Source organism: Cygnus olor, chromosome Z (assembly GCF_009769625.2).
Source record: "Cygnus olor isolate bCygOlo1 chromosome Z, bCygOlo1.pri.v2, whole genome shotgun sequence".
NCBI classification, from domain to species: Eukaryota; Metazoa; Chordata; class Aves; order Anseriformes; family Anatidae; genus Cygnus; species Cygnus olor.
The window spans coordinates 8,524,516-8,543,558 of record NC_049198.1 but is presented as its reverse complement, the minus strand read 5'-3'; the positions used below and the strand labels follow the sequence as shown (position 1 = coordinate 8,543,558).

Sequence of the window (19,043 nt, the reverse complement as noted above, 5' to 3'; positions counted from 1 at the left end):
GCAGACAAATGACTCTTGATTTGTTTCTATTTGAAACAGCTCTGTTTAGTTTACCTAACCATATCTCCTATTTTGAGCTGGGGTTGATTTTAGAATACTGTTAGTGGGAAAAGAGCCTACCACCCGGAAAAACATCAGAACACACCCCGTTTCAGACAATACTATTTGAGACCTTAGAGCTGTAAATGATGTAGAAATGTGCATGTATTAATGAGGGGTATAATAGGTTTCAGTGAAAGTGGGAGATAAGATGTGTTAATCTTGTATATTAAATAGTCCTACAACAATGAACCTTATAATGAGGCTGTTATTAAATCTTTTCTTCGCTGGCTTCAGTTCAGTGAAACCAGTGCTTTTCAGCTTGGCATGTTTAAGGTCAGATTTTACCAGAAAGGAGTAACTTTGGTGTAATTCTGTTGTCATTCTTAGGTAGCTAGAGATGTGCACAGCACATGATGCAGAAGAAAATCTTTGCAGCACTCTTACATGACGTACTTTCCTTTTTTGGGGTTTTGGGACACCTCCTTTAAAATTAGCATTATAATGCTTGTATGGAATTTTATTTGCCCTCAGTGGCCTTTTAGGAAAAGGAGCATTGCATTTTTCTCATCAACAGTGCTGCAAACAGATTGTGCTCTAACAAGGTTAGAAAGACTGTCAAAATAGCAATAGTTTTAATAGAAAAATTATCTAGAATGATATGTGATTTTTACATTCTCGCTGTTCTAGTTATAACGCTGAAGGCAGTTCCATAAGAAGCACAAGATTTTCTGGGATTGCTGGTATTTATTTTTTGTATTTCTGTTCAGTGATGTTTGTAGATTTTTGTCTTACCACTTGTACCATTTGTACCTAGTTGGATTAAAATCTACGTGCTCCTGTCTGAGCACATTCTGCTTTAAAAAGGGGGGAAAAGAAAGTTGAAATATCCTAGCCTGATGCAGATTGTGTAAGATACAGAGAGGCAACCATGTGAGATAGCAGCAGACAAAAGAATTCCCCATCATGGCCAGGTTTCTTTTCCAGTGGGGACCTGAACAAGGAATCTCTTGCTCCGGGAGTAATGGGAGCTGCTCGCCTGGCTGAAGGGAAGCCTGCTTTTCTCTGTCAACATTATTCCCATTTGAGGGCTGTAAGGAAAAGGTTCAGTGAGAGACATCAAGTATATAAAATTAAGAGTGATGATTGATTGTTTCCTGCAAAGAAGCAGCAAGACAGACACCACTGTGTATTCTCAGGTGATCTCCGTTCTGATAGTAACCAAGACCAAACCTGATTAGCTTCGTTATAAAATGAGATGGTGTTTTGTGATCTTACATTCTCATTCTCTGCAAAGCAGACAGCTTTTTGATTTACTATGCATGTTCTTTAATTGAGATGGAGGTGCTGTAGCTCTGCTTTTGGTGAGTTCAGGTTTTACATTCCATTTCTCTTTTGCCTCTCCATCCCCTTTGCTCCATGCATCTGACTCTGAGCTCGCATTTATCCTGTTAAATAACTCCTGTTACCATGTCTAAACATAACAGGCTGAGCATTCTTTCTCACATACTTCAATTCCCACATAGACTAAAAGCACCTTATCTCTCCTCGGGCTTCTGCCGGGAGCTCTGTTGTCAAATTAGAGCAAAGAACACGGCTGTTTTAATATCAGCTAGCACTGATATGACAAATGGCTTTGTGTAAACAGGAACGGTGGCTACTGTGAAAGATTGGGAATTCTCACAAAGGCCTATAAGTGAAACAGCAAGTATTTCCAGTGATAGGTGCTTCATGTAAAGCTGCGGATGACTGCGTGGATAGAGGAGAGTGTCATTTGAGGAGGATTGCACGGCGGATGTCCATGTTTCAAAACGATGTGTTAGATCCCTCTATGTAAGAAAATTAACCTCCAAATTTGACAAGCTCTCTGCGCAAGTTTAGTTAAGCGGGCTGTGATATCCAAGCAGGTCACTAGGTGGAGCGACAGGTTCATTTTTCGTCTCGCAGGGGCTGACCGGTGCTTTTGTGGGCTTTGCAGATGCACATATGGTAGAATATTATCATTTTATGGTTACAATTATGAGCAATTTGATAGAAAATGAAAGCTAAATTACGCAGTGTTCCTTTTATTTGTTTAATTTTGTGCTCTAAATATGTCAAAGGAAAAAATAGCATTCTGTGTGTGTGGATGGTGATAGGTGCAAAACCTGTTTTTTTGGCTTTGCCTTCTGACACCGTGCAGGTTGAGATTGTTTTCTGTTGTTCGCGATGAAATGTGTGGTGTTGTTCTCAGGTGCTGGACTGTTCTGCACAGAAATTGTATATGGCTGAATTTCCAGGCTCCTTTTTTTCCCCACAAAAAAAAAGGATCATTACTAGCTGATACACAAATGCATAAGTAACAAGTTCCCTAACAGTTTCCAGTGGAAGAGGCAGGGTAGCTGTGCCATCTAAGCAACTGCCAAAAGGAATCTTGAAATTCTGAAAGTTGCTATTGACATTGGCAAAGCTTCCCTAAAAGGAGCAGATATGTTCTGAGAAGGCTCTTGCTGGTGTGGAAAATCTCCTGCCATTGCAGTTGTTAAGCCACAAGTAATTTTTTTATGGCCCATGGCAGGACCAGTAGGTGGTTATGATCTGTGTGGTCTGTATTTTGTGTATTCAGGTTCTTAGTTTTTTCTGTTTTCAGATTCCTTGTGTTCATTATTGTGAAAACATTTTCACTGGTGTGAGTAGTGGCCCAACTCGTCTTGTGTGTGCTGTATTCTTCTTTCCTTTTCATTAGAAGAAACTCATTAGCACAGCTGGGCTGTGCAATAAACCTTTATTTTTTTTTCTTTGCCTGTAAGTATCCTTTTGTTTGTGTTAATGAAGATAAGGCTGGAGCTGTGTTTTCCACTTGGAATGGAAAGTGCAAGCCCTGAGATAGTATTTGCATTTATTGATCCAGGCACATCTGCTGGCATATGATGGCGTGTGATATTTTTGTCCTTACCCACCTTTGAACCAGAGTACATGGCAGATAAGCTGTCCAGGGTGATTGGCATATCCTGTGGGAAGGATTTATAATACATAGGATCAAATCTTATACTCCGAACTGCTCTTGCATTTTCAAAATATGATAGAGATTTCTCTGACTTCATATGCAACGTTAGGAATTAGTTCTAGGTTTAAATGCTCTCCTTGCTCTCTTTAAACCATGCTGGTTATCTTTTTGTTTTGGCCAATTTTTAGATGCAGTGCATGTATATTGTGCACCTCAATATCTTTCAGTATTTTTAAAGTGAACTAAAGGGAATTTCATCATCTGGGTGGAACAGAGCATCTTGGTAGATGATATAAAACTCAGGATGTCCATAAAAGAAATTAAAAAAAAAAAAAAAGCAAGTATTATGAATAAATCATACTGGTGATTAACCAGGGTAGGAATTCTTATATCTTTAATTGCCTTTTTTTTTGGATCAATTTTAACAGTTGTCCTACAGGTGGTATGGGTGGAAACGGAAAGACTATTCATTGAAAACAACTTGTTCAGCTGTTCAGGAAACTATTTTTATTATTTCTGTTCCCACCTGATATCAGTAAGTCCAGAGAATAGATTTGAATGTGATGTTTTACATAGGCTTCCTGAAAGCTTCAAATGACTGCTGTGGCTTTTTCCCTAACTTTGTGCTGAACTCTCTAGCTTTCCTTAAGGTAAGTAACCATAACTTAACTAATTTGTATGCACCATATGCAGGCGTGGCTCACTTCAAAGTGTAATCAAGTCATGAACTAATTACAATACCATATTCCCAAAGAATGTAAATTTAATTTACCTTCTAACAGAATGGGAATGTATTAAGCAATTCCTTGATACGAGGGCTGTAGCATTCAACAACATAATGCTGATGCTTCAAACAGAAGTGAAGTTCTTAACTTTTGTGGACCTTCTGACCTTTCTCCCTATGCATCTTCCCTTTTTTATTCTCGCATCTTGAGTTAATTTACTGACTGGATAACAATATTAAAATATTCAACTGTAAATTAAAATGTAACTGTTGGACTCCAGATTGGAGATCACTCTATCTTATTGTATGTGACTTGCTTCTTTATAGCGTTTGCAGAAATGTGCTTCCTGAGGATTATGGATCAGAAGAAGACTGTGTTTTGAATTGAAGGCTCATAAGGTTCAGACCTGCACCAGATGATTTCTTTTAATACAAGTGGCTGTGCAGAAAGTTCCCTACAGGTTCTTAGCATCATTGTGCCAAAGAGTCCACATAAACTCAGTTATATAAGAACGAGCGAAGTGAAGTTGTTCATAAAACGTTTTATTACCTTCAGTCTTTGCAGCATCTTTAGAGTTTAGATAATAAACCTTCATAGAAGTTACCAGTCTTTACCCTTTCTCAGAACAATGATTCACATAGGTTCAAGCTACTTACTTTAATTTCTCTTAATTTTAAAGGTAGAAGAAATGTGTTGAGGTTGACTTTGATCTCTGCCTGGATAGTTTGATTTCTGAAATGCAGGCTTGTTGCTTTTCTGAGGTTGTCAAAATGCAGAACTGTCTATATATTGAACGCAAGTTGTATATTAAAATTAAATGTGGGTCAGCTTCCAATGAAGTATGTAATTGTTTAATGCTGAAGGAAAGAGCTTAGAATACCTTAGTTTATATTTTAAAGTGTGCCTTTTAGATGTTAATTTATTAATACCAGCAGTTTATTTTTATTCATAAGACTTTTCATATGTAAGTAGTTGAAGCGGCATTATTTTAATCCTTTCTTTGGTTAGGAAGAAGAGAGAGCCTGCAGGTGGAAATCAGAATGGCATACATATTGCTTCTTTCCCAAAAGGCATGGTATCTTTCTCCTATTGATATGCAAAATTTTAAGGTAGAAAATAAACCTCATTGCCTCATGTCAAAATACTGAAAAAATATATGCTTGGATAATGCATGGAAAAATGTGGGCTCACTTCAGACTGAGCACACTGGTAGTGGAGTTTGCCACGAGGCTGTCGGGGCCCTTCGGGGTTCTGCAGACTCTGTGCAAACCCTTGTATCATAAGCATTTAAGCGGAGATCAAGCCTTACTTGTTAGTGGCATTTGCTAAGACATTTTTGGACTAATGAATAACAGTGCAATAGGATGTCACAGTCATTCAGGGTGCTAAAATAGGAGATATATGCATGTCTATTCAGTGGATGTGAGCCTGCTTTGATGTTCAAGTTGCCGGGCACAGTCCAGTTGCCCTCTGGAAATGGTGTAGTTGCAGCCAAACGTAAAACAAAACATCAAAGCATGGTAAACTGGTTTAAGCACGATGTGTTAGATGCTGTGCTGTTGTGCCTGCACAACTTCTTGAATAGGGCTGGCTTAAACACACCTAGTTGGAGTGCAAGTGGGCAAGCTCAGGTCTGCTATCTGAAGCTATCTGAATAGACTTTTCTTTGGGGACTTACGACCTCTTTCCCTTCCCAGTCTAGCTTCAGCAGCCTTGAGCCAGTGGTGCTGGTACTTCTCAGCTTCTCCTTGTCGCTCTAGTTTTTTCTCAGCCTTTGTCTTCAAGGGACTACTTGAGGCAGCGAAGAGAGTTTGGTCTTTGCTGAGACTGCCAGTATGATGATAACTAGTCAGCTTTCTAGAGACGTGTCCTTAAGCAAGGATTAAAAAAAAACTATTTTGTGTTTACTAGATCATGATTGCAGATGTCAAAAAGCTTTATTCATCATGTGCTGAAATTATATCCCTGAAGGTTCCTTGTATCTCTACTGCAAAGTGTAAGTTATTGCTGACTTACTTAAATTTAAACTTGTGCCTGTTTGACTTTTCTCTTCCTTTGCTTGCTCTATCTGTCTTTGCATGTTTCTGTACTAGCCCTTAGTCTCTTGAGAATCTTCCATTGGATGTAGGGGCTGGTGGGACTGGAGCATCCTGTTGCTGAAGATGGAGATGTGGCTGTTGTGATCTCTTCTGGACGTGGATCAGAATGAAAGGATGGTCCAAGTCAGGGACTATGGGAACCTGTCATCCCTCAGCAGCTTGTTTGATGCTTGGGAAGTCTCTTAGGATGTGTCCGCATGGGTGGATGTAGACAATCTTGCACACTAAGCTAATCAGCTGCAGGACGGATCCGGGCTGTTAGTGCTGTGCCTGGGCTACGTGACTTACCTTACAGCTTCAAGACTTCTGTGCTGGAGCTGGTGTGTGGAGCGTGGGGCTGCTGGGCTGCACCTGTGTGCGCAGATGTGCCCAAAGACTCCCCGTGCCACAGTTTCTCCAGGTGTAAAATGCAAATGCTAAAGCTTATGCGTTTCCCAAAACTGCTCGTGACAAACCGTTGAGGAGTGAGTCACTAGGCAAGGAGTTCTCACGCACTGAAAACACAACGGGGCCTTTGTTACTAGTTTGATTGCCAAAAAATCTTGTTAGTTGTGCTCTCCTCTTATGGTAATAGCTTCTAGAAAACTTTTTCCAGCCCCAAATTCCTGTGATTGGAGGCTGCTTAAATGTGTTTCTTCCCTTACAAAAAAGGGAGGTAAAACCAAGCACTTCTGAAACGATACAGGCTAAAAAATCTCTCTGAAGAAAAAAATCCTGTTTTTGTCTGTCTCTCTTACAAGAAGTGATTTGGGAAAGACAGAACTTCAGCAAATAGGTCACCCTTGCAGAGTGGCTGGTGCTGGCTACATTTGGAAACCTATGTTCTAGAAGGGAAGGCCAGTGGGTATCTGAGTGGCTGAAAAGAGGACATTGCACACAGAAAGATGTGGAGGTTGATGTGGAAAACTCAAAAGCTTTCTAGAAAGTTTCTGGTTGCTCTAAACCAAAATATTTTGGCTTTTAAGGTGAGCTTTGCTTACAGTCAGAGAAGCAGTGGGAACACTACTGGGAATGCTACAGGAGGTCAGCAGGTATGCTTGTGGTTAGTACTTTTCTTTACACTTCCTTTTTTCCTCCAAATTCTGGGGAAGCAAGGATCTGTAGCTGGCTGTCCTGCTTCAGCTGGTGAGCAGGCTAAGAATATTTCAGCAAGGATTAAGCTGGGCACAGTTGGTATGGTCTTAGCAGACATAAAAGCCTAAGGCTTAGGAGTCAAGCTGAAGAGTAGGATTGAGACTTTGCAAGGTGGAGAGTCTCTACCAGGCAGGGTGCTGCTGCTGGAAGCGTGGCCCCTCTTCCAGCTGCACGTTTCCTCTGCCTGCTTCATGCCAGCTCCTGTGCTTAAATGACCCTTTGATTTGCCGGTTCGGTTTGCTAAGCCCTCAGGATAAGTGGGGGGCTTGGGAGAGCTGCAGAGCTGGTGCAGATGGAGGGGTGAGACTCCTGGGGGTGAGCAGAAGTGTGTCTCTGGCAGGAGCCGAGCATTAGGGTTGGCTGTGCCTTCTTCTGAAGCCTCACCCATAAGATGCTCTTTGTTCCCTGCCTAATGTTCCTCTCCCTGGAAATCTGTAAGCGTGCCACTGCTGCATGCAGTGGTCCCTCTTCGCAAAGCCAACTCTATCTCCACTGAGGATATTATCTCTGAAGAGCCATAAATGAACTCTTAATTCTATGACTTGCATTCAGCGATGAAATTAACTAATGTATTCTGTAAAACATATAGTCCTTGCAGTATGACATGTAGTGTTGAAATCTTAACCTTTGCATTTCTGAAGTTGATTTTTTTGTTGTGTCCTTCCCACCCCCTGTGAACAACCTAAATACTTTATTAACAAACTGCATGAAGTGTATTACTAGGATATGTTCAAATGCATATTTCTTGAATATAAAACTACGGTTTAGTGAAATGCCAAGTACCACTTCTCTCAGGTAACTAACATCTTGTAAATCCAGTATTTGTGCTCCTAAATGGATAAAGAAATATCTGTGAGCATTTAGGCACACGCAGTTTTCTGTGGAATGCAAATCTGCAGGACTTGTTGTCTTGCAGGTTTTTTCACCCTTATAGCAATTCCTGTTTCTTTTTTATAAAGCAGATTATAAAAATATTTGTCACTACCTATGTATTTGTTTGGAGACCACATTCCCATTGAACATGTGTGCCCCCATTGTATCTGAAGGACTTAAATATTTTTGTGGCAGTGTTTGTTGTTTATTGCCTGGCTAATTTGTAGGGGAGAAAAAAAGAAAGAGATCGTCTTGCTGCTTTTGGCAAAAATTCAATAGAACAGAAGAGTAAGATCTAATATTAAAGCTTTTTTTAAGAAAGTATTCTGCAGTAAATGTACCAGCACATTATGGAGAATTATCATAGTTAGAGCTATTATACATGTGCCTGCAACAAAAGAACAGTTTTTTCTTTTTTTTTTTTTCTTCCCTATTTGAAGCTTGATGTTTACTTACTTAATGAGCAAAGCAGGGCTTTGGACTATGGTGGCTGTAACAATATGTTGCTTAATGCAGAGTCATTGTCTGAATGAATGAGATTTTAATCTTCTAATACAGGAAGTTTTAACCATAGTTACACTGCTGATGGAATCTTCGAAGAATTTCAGAAGTATCTCAGCTGCCATTCAAGCTCATGTTAACTATTGCCCTTCTCACTTGTTATCCCATAACTGGCTCTTGGACAATTAGAATTTGCTTTCCTAACACTAATTTTGCATGTCGTGTTTGTGAGCTGTATTTTAAATAAATTTGGCAGCTGCAAGTAAGAGGTGGCAGCATCATGTGCACGGCAGGCGCTCTGCAGTCTGTAAAACACGATTTGGGTATCTCTCGTGGTACCCGTGCACCACGTATGTATGCGCTACTGTGCGGGCAATCTCATCTGGCTTCCAGACACGGCTGGTACCAACATTATGGTAAGAGTGCGAGTGGGTGCATGGCCGTCACTCATGACCCTGGGGCCATTTTGGGTACTTGTTCTGTGTGCCAGCAGTGTGCTGGCTGGAGGGAGAAGAGGGTGAAATCTGTTTGGTGGGGAAGGGGCTGCTGGAAGCAAAGTGAATTAAGAGGGCTGTAAAAAACTGATAAAGATAGGACTGTCTGTTTTTATATTCTGCCACATAACATGGGTTTAAATGAATTTCCCTATAATTTGTCTTCAAATACCGACATTTAACTCTTAGGCAGTATAAATGAACTGGCTTTTTCTAGAGTAAAATTCATGCCCTGCGTCCAGGCTAATATGTTCACCTACTATAAACATTACTGCCTATGGTTACAACCGGAATAAAAAATTCCTTTTATATACATCATAGCTGGCAGAGACTCCTGAGACCACCACAAATCACTTCAGCCTTTTGGTGCTCTCTGACGAAATGAACTGAAATGTAAAACAGCCCAGGCTTCAGGCAGGCTGACTCTGGAAAGCAATTAGCTTGTTTAGACCATTGTTTGTATCCTCCTGTATTTCCAGGTGCTGAGCAGAGGTGGACTAGGAGCTCTCCTGATTGATTTAAACACTGGGCTTTAATAACCTCCCATTCCTTCCTTCCTAAAAGGTTTTGCTCATTCTCTGTGTAGCCTTTCATTTAAAACAAAGCAAAACAAACAAAAAGAAAACCTGGCAAGTTCCCCCTTCCCCCAAAAGAACAAGAAGAAGGGAAAAAAAAAAAAAAAAGGGTCATAACAGGGAATAACAAAGCAGTGAGTTATTTATGCAGCCATGATTGGCAAAAATGATTGCAACATGAATTTGCCCAGAAGCAATGATTAGATCATAAAAATGTTAAGGAAATCTGTAACTCAACACCATTTTATAGATTGAAGAAGTTTTTGTTCCCTACCTTAATTGCGGTGACTTGTTATTAAAGTATTTATTCAGAGTAATCTCTTTGGACAGCGAGCCCTTATCCCATCTGCATGCATAATTAAAAGTGAGGGGGGAGAAGGGGGAGCATAAATGGTTTACCATGCTACATGAGCAAGGGAGGGAATTACACAATGACAGGTGAAGAGCAGATTTATCTCCTGTTGGAATTTCAATGCTGCAAGCAAGGCAGGACACTGTTGCTTGCTAATATCCTTGCAGACACCACAGTTGCTGCTTCTCCAGATTACTGTCCAAAAATCATTGCTGGTCTCTAAAAGGCCTGTAGCGCTGCATCTGTAGCTGTGGGTTTTTGAGCCGTTGGTGCTCAAGCAAAGAGATTGGATTTGGGTATGTGGGCTTGTGAATCCATGCCTCTGCTTAAAAATGGACTATTTACTTACTTGGCTGGATATTTATTTATTTATAAATAAACATTGGTAGTGTCTGGCTTTGCTGAATACAAATCAGAGGGTTGTAATTGTTCCAACTGAAACAATGTCGTCACCTGCCTACTGCTGCCGTCCCTTTTCCAATGATAAAAGAATTTGGTGCAATTCTTCTTTTTCCACTCTCTGAATAGAAAGAAGGTTGTACTTGAACATTCGTCTCTAGACAGATTTATCATCATTAGGCAGTACTCAAACACATGGTATGTGTTTTTAAATTGAACTGTTATGGATCTAAATCGGATTTACACAGAGTAAGTTGGTATATATTTGACTCTTAACTATTCATGAAACAGTATTTTTCCTTAACTTCTGATGTCTCACCTCTGCAGCAACAGTACAGAGAATGCCAGGAACTTTTGAGCCTTTATCAGAAGTACCTAGCTGAGCAACAGGAAAAACTAACGCTCTCCCTCTCTCAACTCAGTGCTGCCAAGGAAAAGGAGCAGAAGGTAAGCTCTTTTTTCCATCTCCTTTTTTAATGACATCTCCAAAACACGATCTTTCTTCTTCTAGAAGTGTAACTTGAGTACGTTGTCTTGTATTTTATGATGTTGGTAACTATTTAGTGATTGGTGTACCTTGACCTTCCCTTAATACATGGATTACAGGAAAACAAAAAAAGAAGCAAGTTTTGGATCAATAAAATGGGTGAAGTTAATTGACCATGTTGTTGTGCAATAGGAACCATAGGAACCCATGCCTTTGCTAAGCAAAAGGATAAGATGCTCTTCTGTTTTCTGTCCTGTTTCTTAAACAGTGAAATAATTACAGTCACTATAGCTACAGTCTTTCAAATTTTCACTGTGGCTTTTGATGACTGAAAAGGAGATTACAGATGATGTGTTTGGTCAATAAGAGCTTTCTCAAGTCTGTAAGGCAGCCCATCTGATTTGAGCTGTTTATAGAAGACCCATAATTATTTATGCTGTTTAAAAACAGAAAACATTGACTAGAGATACAATGTGTTAAATTAAGTGGTAAAATGGTTCTCAGATGTATATGCAGAAAGACTTGAAGACATGGTTACTGAGATTTTTTTCTGGTAACTACGTACTTGATTTGTATCCCTGCTGATAGCAGATGATACCTTGAAAATTAAGGCAATTTATGCAAGTGCTCTACCTAATGTCTTTACTTGCTATTCTCTTTCAGTAGTTTCAATCAGTAAATCTCCATTCAGGGGCTGTCCTACCTTAAAAATAAAAAAAAAAGACCATGCCTTTTTTAATAGGTTGGGCGCTAGATCTTTCTTTTGCTGATGATTGTTTAAGACTTCTAGTATGGCTAGAGGTAAAGTCATCAGTGCAGAGTATCCAGGAGGTGGCCTGACTCTGGACTCTGCTAACAGAACTGCACAGACAGATCCTACTTCTCAGAAGTCTGTGAAGGCAGGGCTACGCTTTTAATTCTGTTCAAGAAGCAGGTAGCAATACTGACTTCATTGGCAGTAGGAGCAGGTTGTTCTGCATGTTTTTAAAAATATGTTGCAGTTTGTCAAGCTTTTGGCATTATAAACATTTCATTTCTATTCTTTTATATTTTTATCTGCCATCCATTTTGTGATGGCTTTGAGTTCAAAACAAGAACCTTTTATTTTCTCTAAGAATGGATGATGCCTGTGTTCTTGCCTGTAATATGCAACCCGCTGGGGTTCTCGGTGGAAAACAGTCCAGAGGAGCCCAGGCGGTCCAGCAGAACTGTGACAGCTGAGTTTGGGATGATGCTGTTACTTCTCTGAGGTTGAGTTGTGCTTGAAATCTTTCACCTTTAGCATTTCACCTTTAAATACGTGATTGTAAATGCATGTAGTCTAATTCCATCTACAATTCTAATACAGAGATACAGATAATAGGAAGCCCTCAGCCTATTAACTGTCAAATTAGCACCTGAGCTACAGCAATCCATGTTCATCTCTTGTTCTTCTGTCTTCCTAAGCACTCTGTCAGTGTACATACAGAGACTCCTCTGAACTTGTTTTCTGACTTCATGTGCAAGTTCTATCAAGCTTATCTTTGATCCCATTATTTCTTTATACTTACAGGCACTTTTGTCCACAAATGCGAATTCAGATATTATATCTAGGTTTGTCTTGACATTTTATTTACAGTACCTAGTGTACAGCTCCAGCCTAGCAGGTCTGAAATTACCCTAGCCTTCTTGCCCTGTGCAAAGCTTTGTAGGCATAGATAAAAATTGTCAAAGCACGTTTCAGCTGGTCTGTCTCATAATTTGCAAAACATTGGTAATGTTCCTAGCTTTCCTCTTCAATTTTCTCTTCTATGTAATCCTGGTGATCATGAAGCTGTTTATTTCTTGAATGCATTTGGCTTTATAATTTGTTACCTTTTTTCCTTCCAAACAAACACTTCATGCTATGTTTTTCCTCACAGCTCAAACTGTGGAGAGATTTGCAGGACTGCCTCAGCGCTTCAGTTCTTTCCCTACCACACTCTATGTTGTAGCTATCAAAAACAAAGGAAAGTTGCTGGGCTGCTTTTTGGACCATCGTGTTATTTTCACACATGTTTTTGCTGCTCTGTCACTTGTCTTAATAACAGAACTGTGAACTCTTAGGGTCATCGCCGGTCTCTTTTTTGTTCCTTTTGAGTGTTGTCTTAATACAGCTGTTCAGACAAGCCTAGGGCTTGCATTTTGGTGTCCTGCCTCATTAGGTAATGTCACAGAGGAGCACAGCATGGAGGATTTTTTGGGAGGTAAGAACTTGGGGGGAGGACGTAGCCAAAACCTTTCGTCCTGCTCTGAGTGCTGCTTATTCCTGCTCTCTCTGCCCTGCTGAAGGTTCTACAGTTTCCCCCATATTTATTTTAAGTTGGAGTTTGAAAAGAGCCATCTTGATTTGGTCTTAGGCTAAGAGAAGTCTTCCTGACTTTTGTATGAATCCTTGACCATGGGGAATCTTCTCTGTTGTTTGTTTTGACTGGGAGAAGGAAATTCTGGCTGGCTGGCTTTAAATCAATTACTTAGTTTTCACTTCTTTGAACCCTCTAGGTGATGTAGTCACCCAGTTCAGGTGCACGCTCGTGTTACAGGGGCATCTGTGCTTCAGTGTAAGATGTTGCTCTGATTTTTCCTGTGTCTTGCAGAAAGACGGGACTGCACAGTTATAGTCTGTACCGAAGCATGGCTTTGTTATCCCTGTTATGAGCTGTTCTTTCTTGTTTCTATTCATCTTTCCTTTTTTTTTTTCCTACTTGTTTGTTTTGATTCATTCCTACACCTGTATCTTGACATAACTTACTTTTTGTCTGTCTGGCTCCCTCATTCTTGCTGTACAATAATGCTGACCGTGATCTCCCCTTCCCCCTGAGCTTAGATAGGAATTTGAAAGCATCTCCTTTTGGTGTCTAAATGCCGGCCTTCGTGTTAGAATAAGACAATTAACAGGTCAAGAGAACCGCAGTGTTAGCGAACTGCCATGGCATTGTTGCAGAAAGGTGGAGTTGTGCAAGGGGGAAGCGACTGCAGTAGCTGTGCACATGTAGCTGAAATGCAGCCCTGGTTCTCAGCTGCACTGAACTAATGCAGCTACTTTGGTGTTTGCTTTTATTTTTGTCTGTTTTAGCATCACATAATGGTAACAGTAATTCTGAAGTCACGTTTTCCTCTTACCTGATACTGCTTCTTTATAACAAAAGCTAGCCCTCAAAATTTAAAGGAGGTGGTAATGACATAAAAATGTGAGGAAAATGGTAGTGAGATGATTTAAGACAGAACTCTCGTGGAGTCAATAATCAGTAACTGGAACATGGAGCTTCCTTTTTTGTGAGATAAAGTTAATTCCATTTGAAAAGATACTTAAGGTGACATGAATTGAATTATTCAAACTGGCCTTCTCAGCATTAACTCTAGGTTAATATCTCATGATGCCTCTGGTTTCATTACAGGAGTTTTAAGTACATAACTTTTTATAATAAATTCAATACCTAGAAGCTGAACTGAAATTGGTTTACCTTCTACCAACCCATAAAAAGAAGCATTAATTGTAAAGTGAATATTAAAGTGGTCACTAAAGTTGACTCAGACAGATTCAAAGAGATAGGTCTTGTGTAAAGGAAGTGAAGAGCTCTACTGAACAATAGGCTTCTGCCTTGATGTTAATAGAAAATACTATCCATATTAAAATGTAGTTAAATCTCTTGTATCAAAAATGATTTTTGAATGTTCTTGCTGCAGCTCTCAACTGTTCAGTCTTGGCCATTTTCAGAAGCTTTACACGGAGTTGTAAAGAAAATTGCGGTTGTTCTAGGTAAGCAGGTCTGACCTAGTTACACAGTTGCTGCTTCAATGCCATCTCAAACAGTGGCAAGAATCCAGTTTACTTTGGCAAGTTCCTGGCTGGTGAATTTGTATGTGTTTTGCAGCATAGGGTGGGACTTCACTTGCAAGAATGGGCCAGGAGGCTGAGTTTTTACAGGACTGGGATTCTCAAGCTATTTCACCTAAAAATAAAGATAATGTCTGACCTGTAGACTCAGCTTTGCCTATTAGCCTTTGAATTTACAAGTACAGATGGCAGCTTTTGTTTCTTATTTGTAGAAGATTATCAACACATCTGCTAACTCCCTTGATTTACATAGGTTCTTGTTGTGTATATGTTTTAAGCTTGGGTTCTTCCCCCCCCCCCCCCATATATAGAAATGCAATAGGTATGGGGTGGAATTGTAGGCAGAAAGGAGTATCAATAAATTATTTTCAGTGGGATATCTGCACTCACCCCTTCCTGTATATTATGCCATCTGTCTCCTGTTGTTTGATGTTTATATTTCAGTAATTCCAGAGGCCCTCGTCAGGAATGAGGTACTGTTGTGTACTAAGCACTGTGCAAGCATACTGAAGGACATGGTCTGCTTTGGGAAGACTGTAAAATCTTAAGACGATTAGCTTTTGGGGAGGAGGCTAATATTTTTTTTAGCCTTTTTTTTAATGTTGTTATTTCTCATGAGTTGCTTGTTCATCTTAAACATTGTTGACACAGTTGTGGTGTCATTTCACAGTTAAGTCTAAAGGAAGCCTTTTCTAGAAAGGACTACAAAGTCTTGCTTTCTTTTCATGTCAGTGACTAAAATTGATGTCCATATAATTGTCATTTTTTGCCTTAATAAGGGTAATTATATACTAAAGCTTCAAAAATTAGTTATGATTATTTTTTCTATTGAAAAAGATATTGAAACAAGTCAATCTTCAGAAGCCTTTCCTTTCTGATTTTCCCCAGACTTCTCCATTCCTCTTCTTTCAACATGAGTCACCTTTAAACACACTCTTAGTTCGCTTAAAGAAAAAAAAAATCCAACATATGCAAAGGGTTGTGAATGCTATAACGTAAACCTGCATGATAGAATTTACTTTGTCTGTTTACCCAGCTGTACTGGAACAATGGATGAGCCCATCTGAAATATACTTGAGAACTGGGGTAATAAATAAAGAATTAATTTGACTGTTGTCCCAGAGGTATTGGAATAATTTTAGGAGGCCAGACAGAAACAGAGGTTTAGCTTGAGTAAATACTGGGAATAGCCTTTCCTTACCTGTGTTACTTTAGGCAAAACCTCTGATCTCTTTCTGTGCCTCTCTTATCTGTGAAAGGGAGATAATGCTTTTTGTCCTCATTCATTTTATTTTCTGCTGAGAAAGCCAGGTTTTGGGAATCTCCTCATGTGTGTTCAGAGTGTTTAGCAATATTTCAAGCTTAGTGTCTGGAGTAGGCTACCTTGTGTAAGGGAGAAAAAGGCATATGTTTTCCTTTTACCTCTAGGTTACTTGTCCTACTAGATTTACCTGTCTTTTCTAAAAAATGCTAACTCCAAACAGCAATGGAGATGGACATAAATATTTACACTAAAAGGAAACATCAGTATTGAAATATCTGTGCATTGCTAATATTCACAGTGTAACTACGTCTGCTCTCAATCCCCTGGAAAAGTGTGCCACAGCAGGACCATTGGGCTCTCATAACAGCCCTGTCTACTTGCATGTGGTGAATGATGCTGTATTTTAGTGGTTGTAAGCACTTCACTCTCAGTTCTCTGCTTAAGTGAGGTCTGAGCAATTCACTGCTTAACAGATCTATGCTGCTTGACTGTCTCTTTGCTATTGTTCTATTGTCTTCATCAAGTTTGTCTTTAGTCACTTTAGGGTCTTTTGATTTTCATTTTCTTTGAAGGTTCCTCTTTGTTTCATCCACCTGGCTTTAAAAACTGTCTCTCCTGAGGAAACCTTTTATTTAGGTGGACATTCATATCAACTGTCTATTTTTCTGTTGAGGGATAAATCTGGAAAGAAGGCAATGCCTTCTCTTCCAGCAAAACATTCCATTCTCTTGGCCTCGTAAGCTTTTGATGATATTTGCTGCTATTGTCAAATGATATCTCTGGACTTTGAGAATTTGAGAAATCCCTAGGACTGACTGTTCCTTGAGGACCTCCTGTTCTTGAACACCAATTTACAGATTCCTAGGTAAGATATTGCAGTTCCTTCAGTGTAACCCTTATAGCGGCTCTTGGGAGAGAGCTTTGTGACCACACTCGCCAGCATCCTCTACATCTCCTTTTGAAGTGTGGGTGAAGATTCTTCAGTGAATATAAGGTCTCACAGGACTGCATTTGCAGTCAAGATTTTATAATACGCCACAGGCCTTGAGGAAGCAAGCTTCTGTTCTGCCCTTCGCTCTGTGGAGTTGGCTATGTAAGTTCTTTATCACTGTCAAGCAAATAACCTAGCTGTCTACCATTATGCTGGCACTTTTAGTAGTATAGTCTATTTAACCTGTGCATATGTCTTTGGTTCTGCTGTCTTCGGCCTTTTTTTGAATGTTGAGACTCTTGAAAGTCAGTTTCTCATGCACATCCTATATCCTTGACTTGCTAGTTTCCAATATCGAGAAACCAGACTTATAAGATTCCTCTAAGCATGGCAGGTCCTGTGTGTTGTGATCAAGATTACATGTGTGAATTTTCTGACTTGTTGAAAACTAGCCTTGGAGACATTCAGAACTGAACTGAACAAGGAACCTTGTTCAAGTAACTCTGAAACTGGCCTTTATTTGGGAGGGGTTTGGACCAGATGCCTTGCAGAGATTCCTTCCAGCCTGAATTCTTGTGTGATTCTGTTCTGTGCTCTCTCTTCCCCATCCCTCTTCAAGAGAGAAATCATCATGTAAAAACTTGCTGTGGTAAGAAGTGAAAATGCTTCTGGGCTAATAGCAGTAGTCCTACAACTGGACCCTTATTTCTGAAAGTCGAAATGATTGGAGTTGCTTTATAGCTATTGAAAAGAATTAGAGGCTGTAGACTCATCTAGAACTTCATAACATAAATAACTTTATGCAGTAGTTTAAATTCCAGATAGTGGTTGTGATATTAGTGATTATTATATTGGAAGGGAAATTGGTTACCATCTCTTTTGTGCAAAGCATACATTTTTGTGTTTTGATCAGGTAGCTTAATTTGAAATGCCTTTGTTTAATGAAGGCCAGGTTCAGGGCACTCTTCATATGGCAGAAAGATTTTTCATGAGAGCCAAGGCTGTAATTTTCTTACAGCTAAGAGGGTGGGAATTCGTTATCTGTCTGGACCGGGATGATTGCCTGCAGAAATATCTCTTCGAGCTAGTTCTGAATACCCTAAGATTTAGCTTGAGTTTTTCATTTTGAGCTGCAAGAAGTTCAAACTTAAAGTTTGTCTGATACACAGCTTGCCATTTGAAGTTTATAAGGACTCTCCTGGACTCTCCTCCTTGGATTTCATCCACTATAGAACAAATTTCAAAGTTCTTGAGTCAGCTTATATGTCTATATAAGCAGAATATAGCTGGTGTGGTGACATCAGCAAACGTTATGTACCTATGGCATTTATTGCAAGATTGTGTACAGGGTGCATGCAATTTATGGTTTAGAACAGCCTGGTCACCTGTCTCTCAAGAATTAATCCATTAGATGTCATTCCATAGCATTTTTTGGTTGCCATCTCTTCATGGCAGATGCCAGCAATGTCTGAAATGTTCTACATTCAGGTTTATAGCAAGTACCATTTTCTCTTCATTTTGGAAATTCGCTCTTATGATTTCAGTTTGGGGCATATGCAGAAAAAGACCATGCAGACATTCAGGACTATCATTAACCAATGATGATTCATAGTACCATCCGCACAAATGGGGATAAATGAGTTTCTTTTGTCTATGCAGAAAAGCTGCCAATCTGAAACTGATGCTGTCAAAGCCAACTACATAGATACGTGGCTTCTCAGGGTGGCAGAGCTATTTCCGAAGCCTTAAAGTAGGGGAAAGGACATGATGTCCTCTGACCCATCTCTGAGGTGTGGATTACCCAGAGGTCGGTGTCTGCCTTGAAATGAACAGCCACTTCTAGTCAATCTGTAATAGATATGTGTGATTCCATGTTGTCTTTCCCCATCTGTTTTCCTCTCCATTAGCAGCAGTACTTCCGTTGGCTGGAGCAGGTCAAGCAAGTTTTCAGGGTGGATTCTGTTTTCCAATGTATAACCTCAAAAACTCCTTGTCCTTTGTGGAGTTGGATCGTGAACATCAGTACCTTAGTTGAAGATTGTCAGTTCACAGTATGTCTGATGAATGTGTCTGCTCTAAATCTTCAGATAGAGGACTTCTCACAATGAAATAAGGACCTTGGTGCCTTCTATGGCAAGGTCAAGTACCCACTCTTGCAGGCTAATGTTACTTTTAAATCTCAGCAGAAGAATTTTTACTCAGTCATATCAGGAACGCCATTTAAGTCAGGGGGCACTCATGTTTGTGGCTACAGGAAAAAAAAAAAGGCCTTAATTTTAATAGAGAATTTGTTTCATTAAATAGCTTGATTGGCTGCAAGCATAAAGT

The 19,043-nt window shown here is 39.7% G+C and overlaps 1 protein-coding gene across 8 annotated transcripts in view; it reads left to right on the top strand.

The window, feature by feature from the left end:
• KIAA1328 (KIAA1328 ortholog) overlaps positions 1-19,043 on the top strand; it is a 173,119-nt gene that overhangs the window by 57,893 nt on the left and 96,183 nt on the right. For all 8 annotated transcript variants that reach the window (XM_040540470.1, XM_040540468.1, XM_040540475.1 and 5 more), the window contains one exon: positions 10,497-10,624. In XM_040540470.1, coding sequence (XP_040396404.1) covers positions 10,497-10,624 — 128 coding nt within the window. The remainder of the gene's footprint in view (positions 1-10,496; positions 10,625-19,043) is intronic.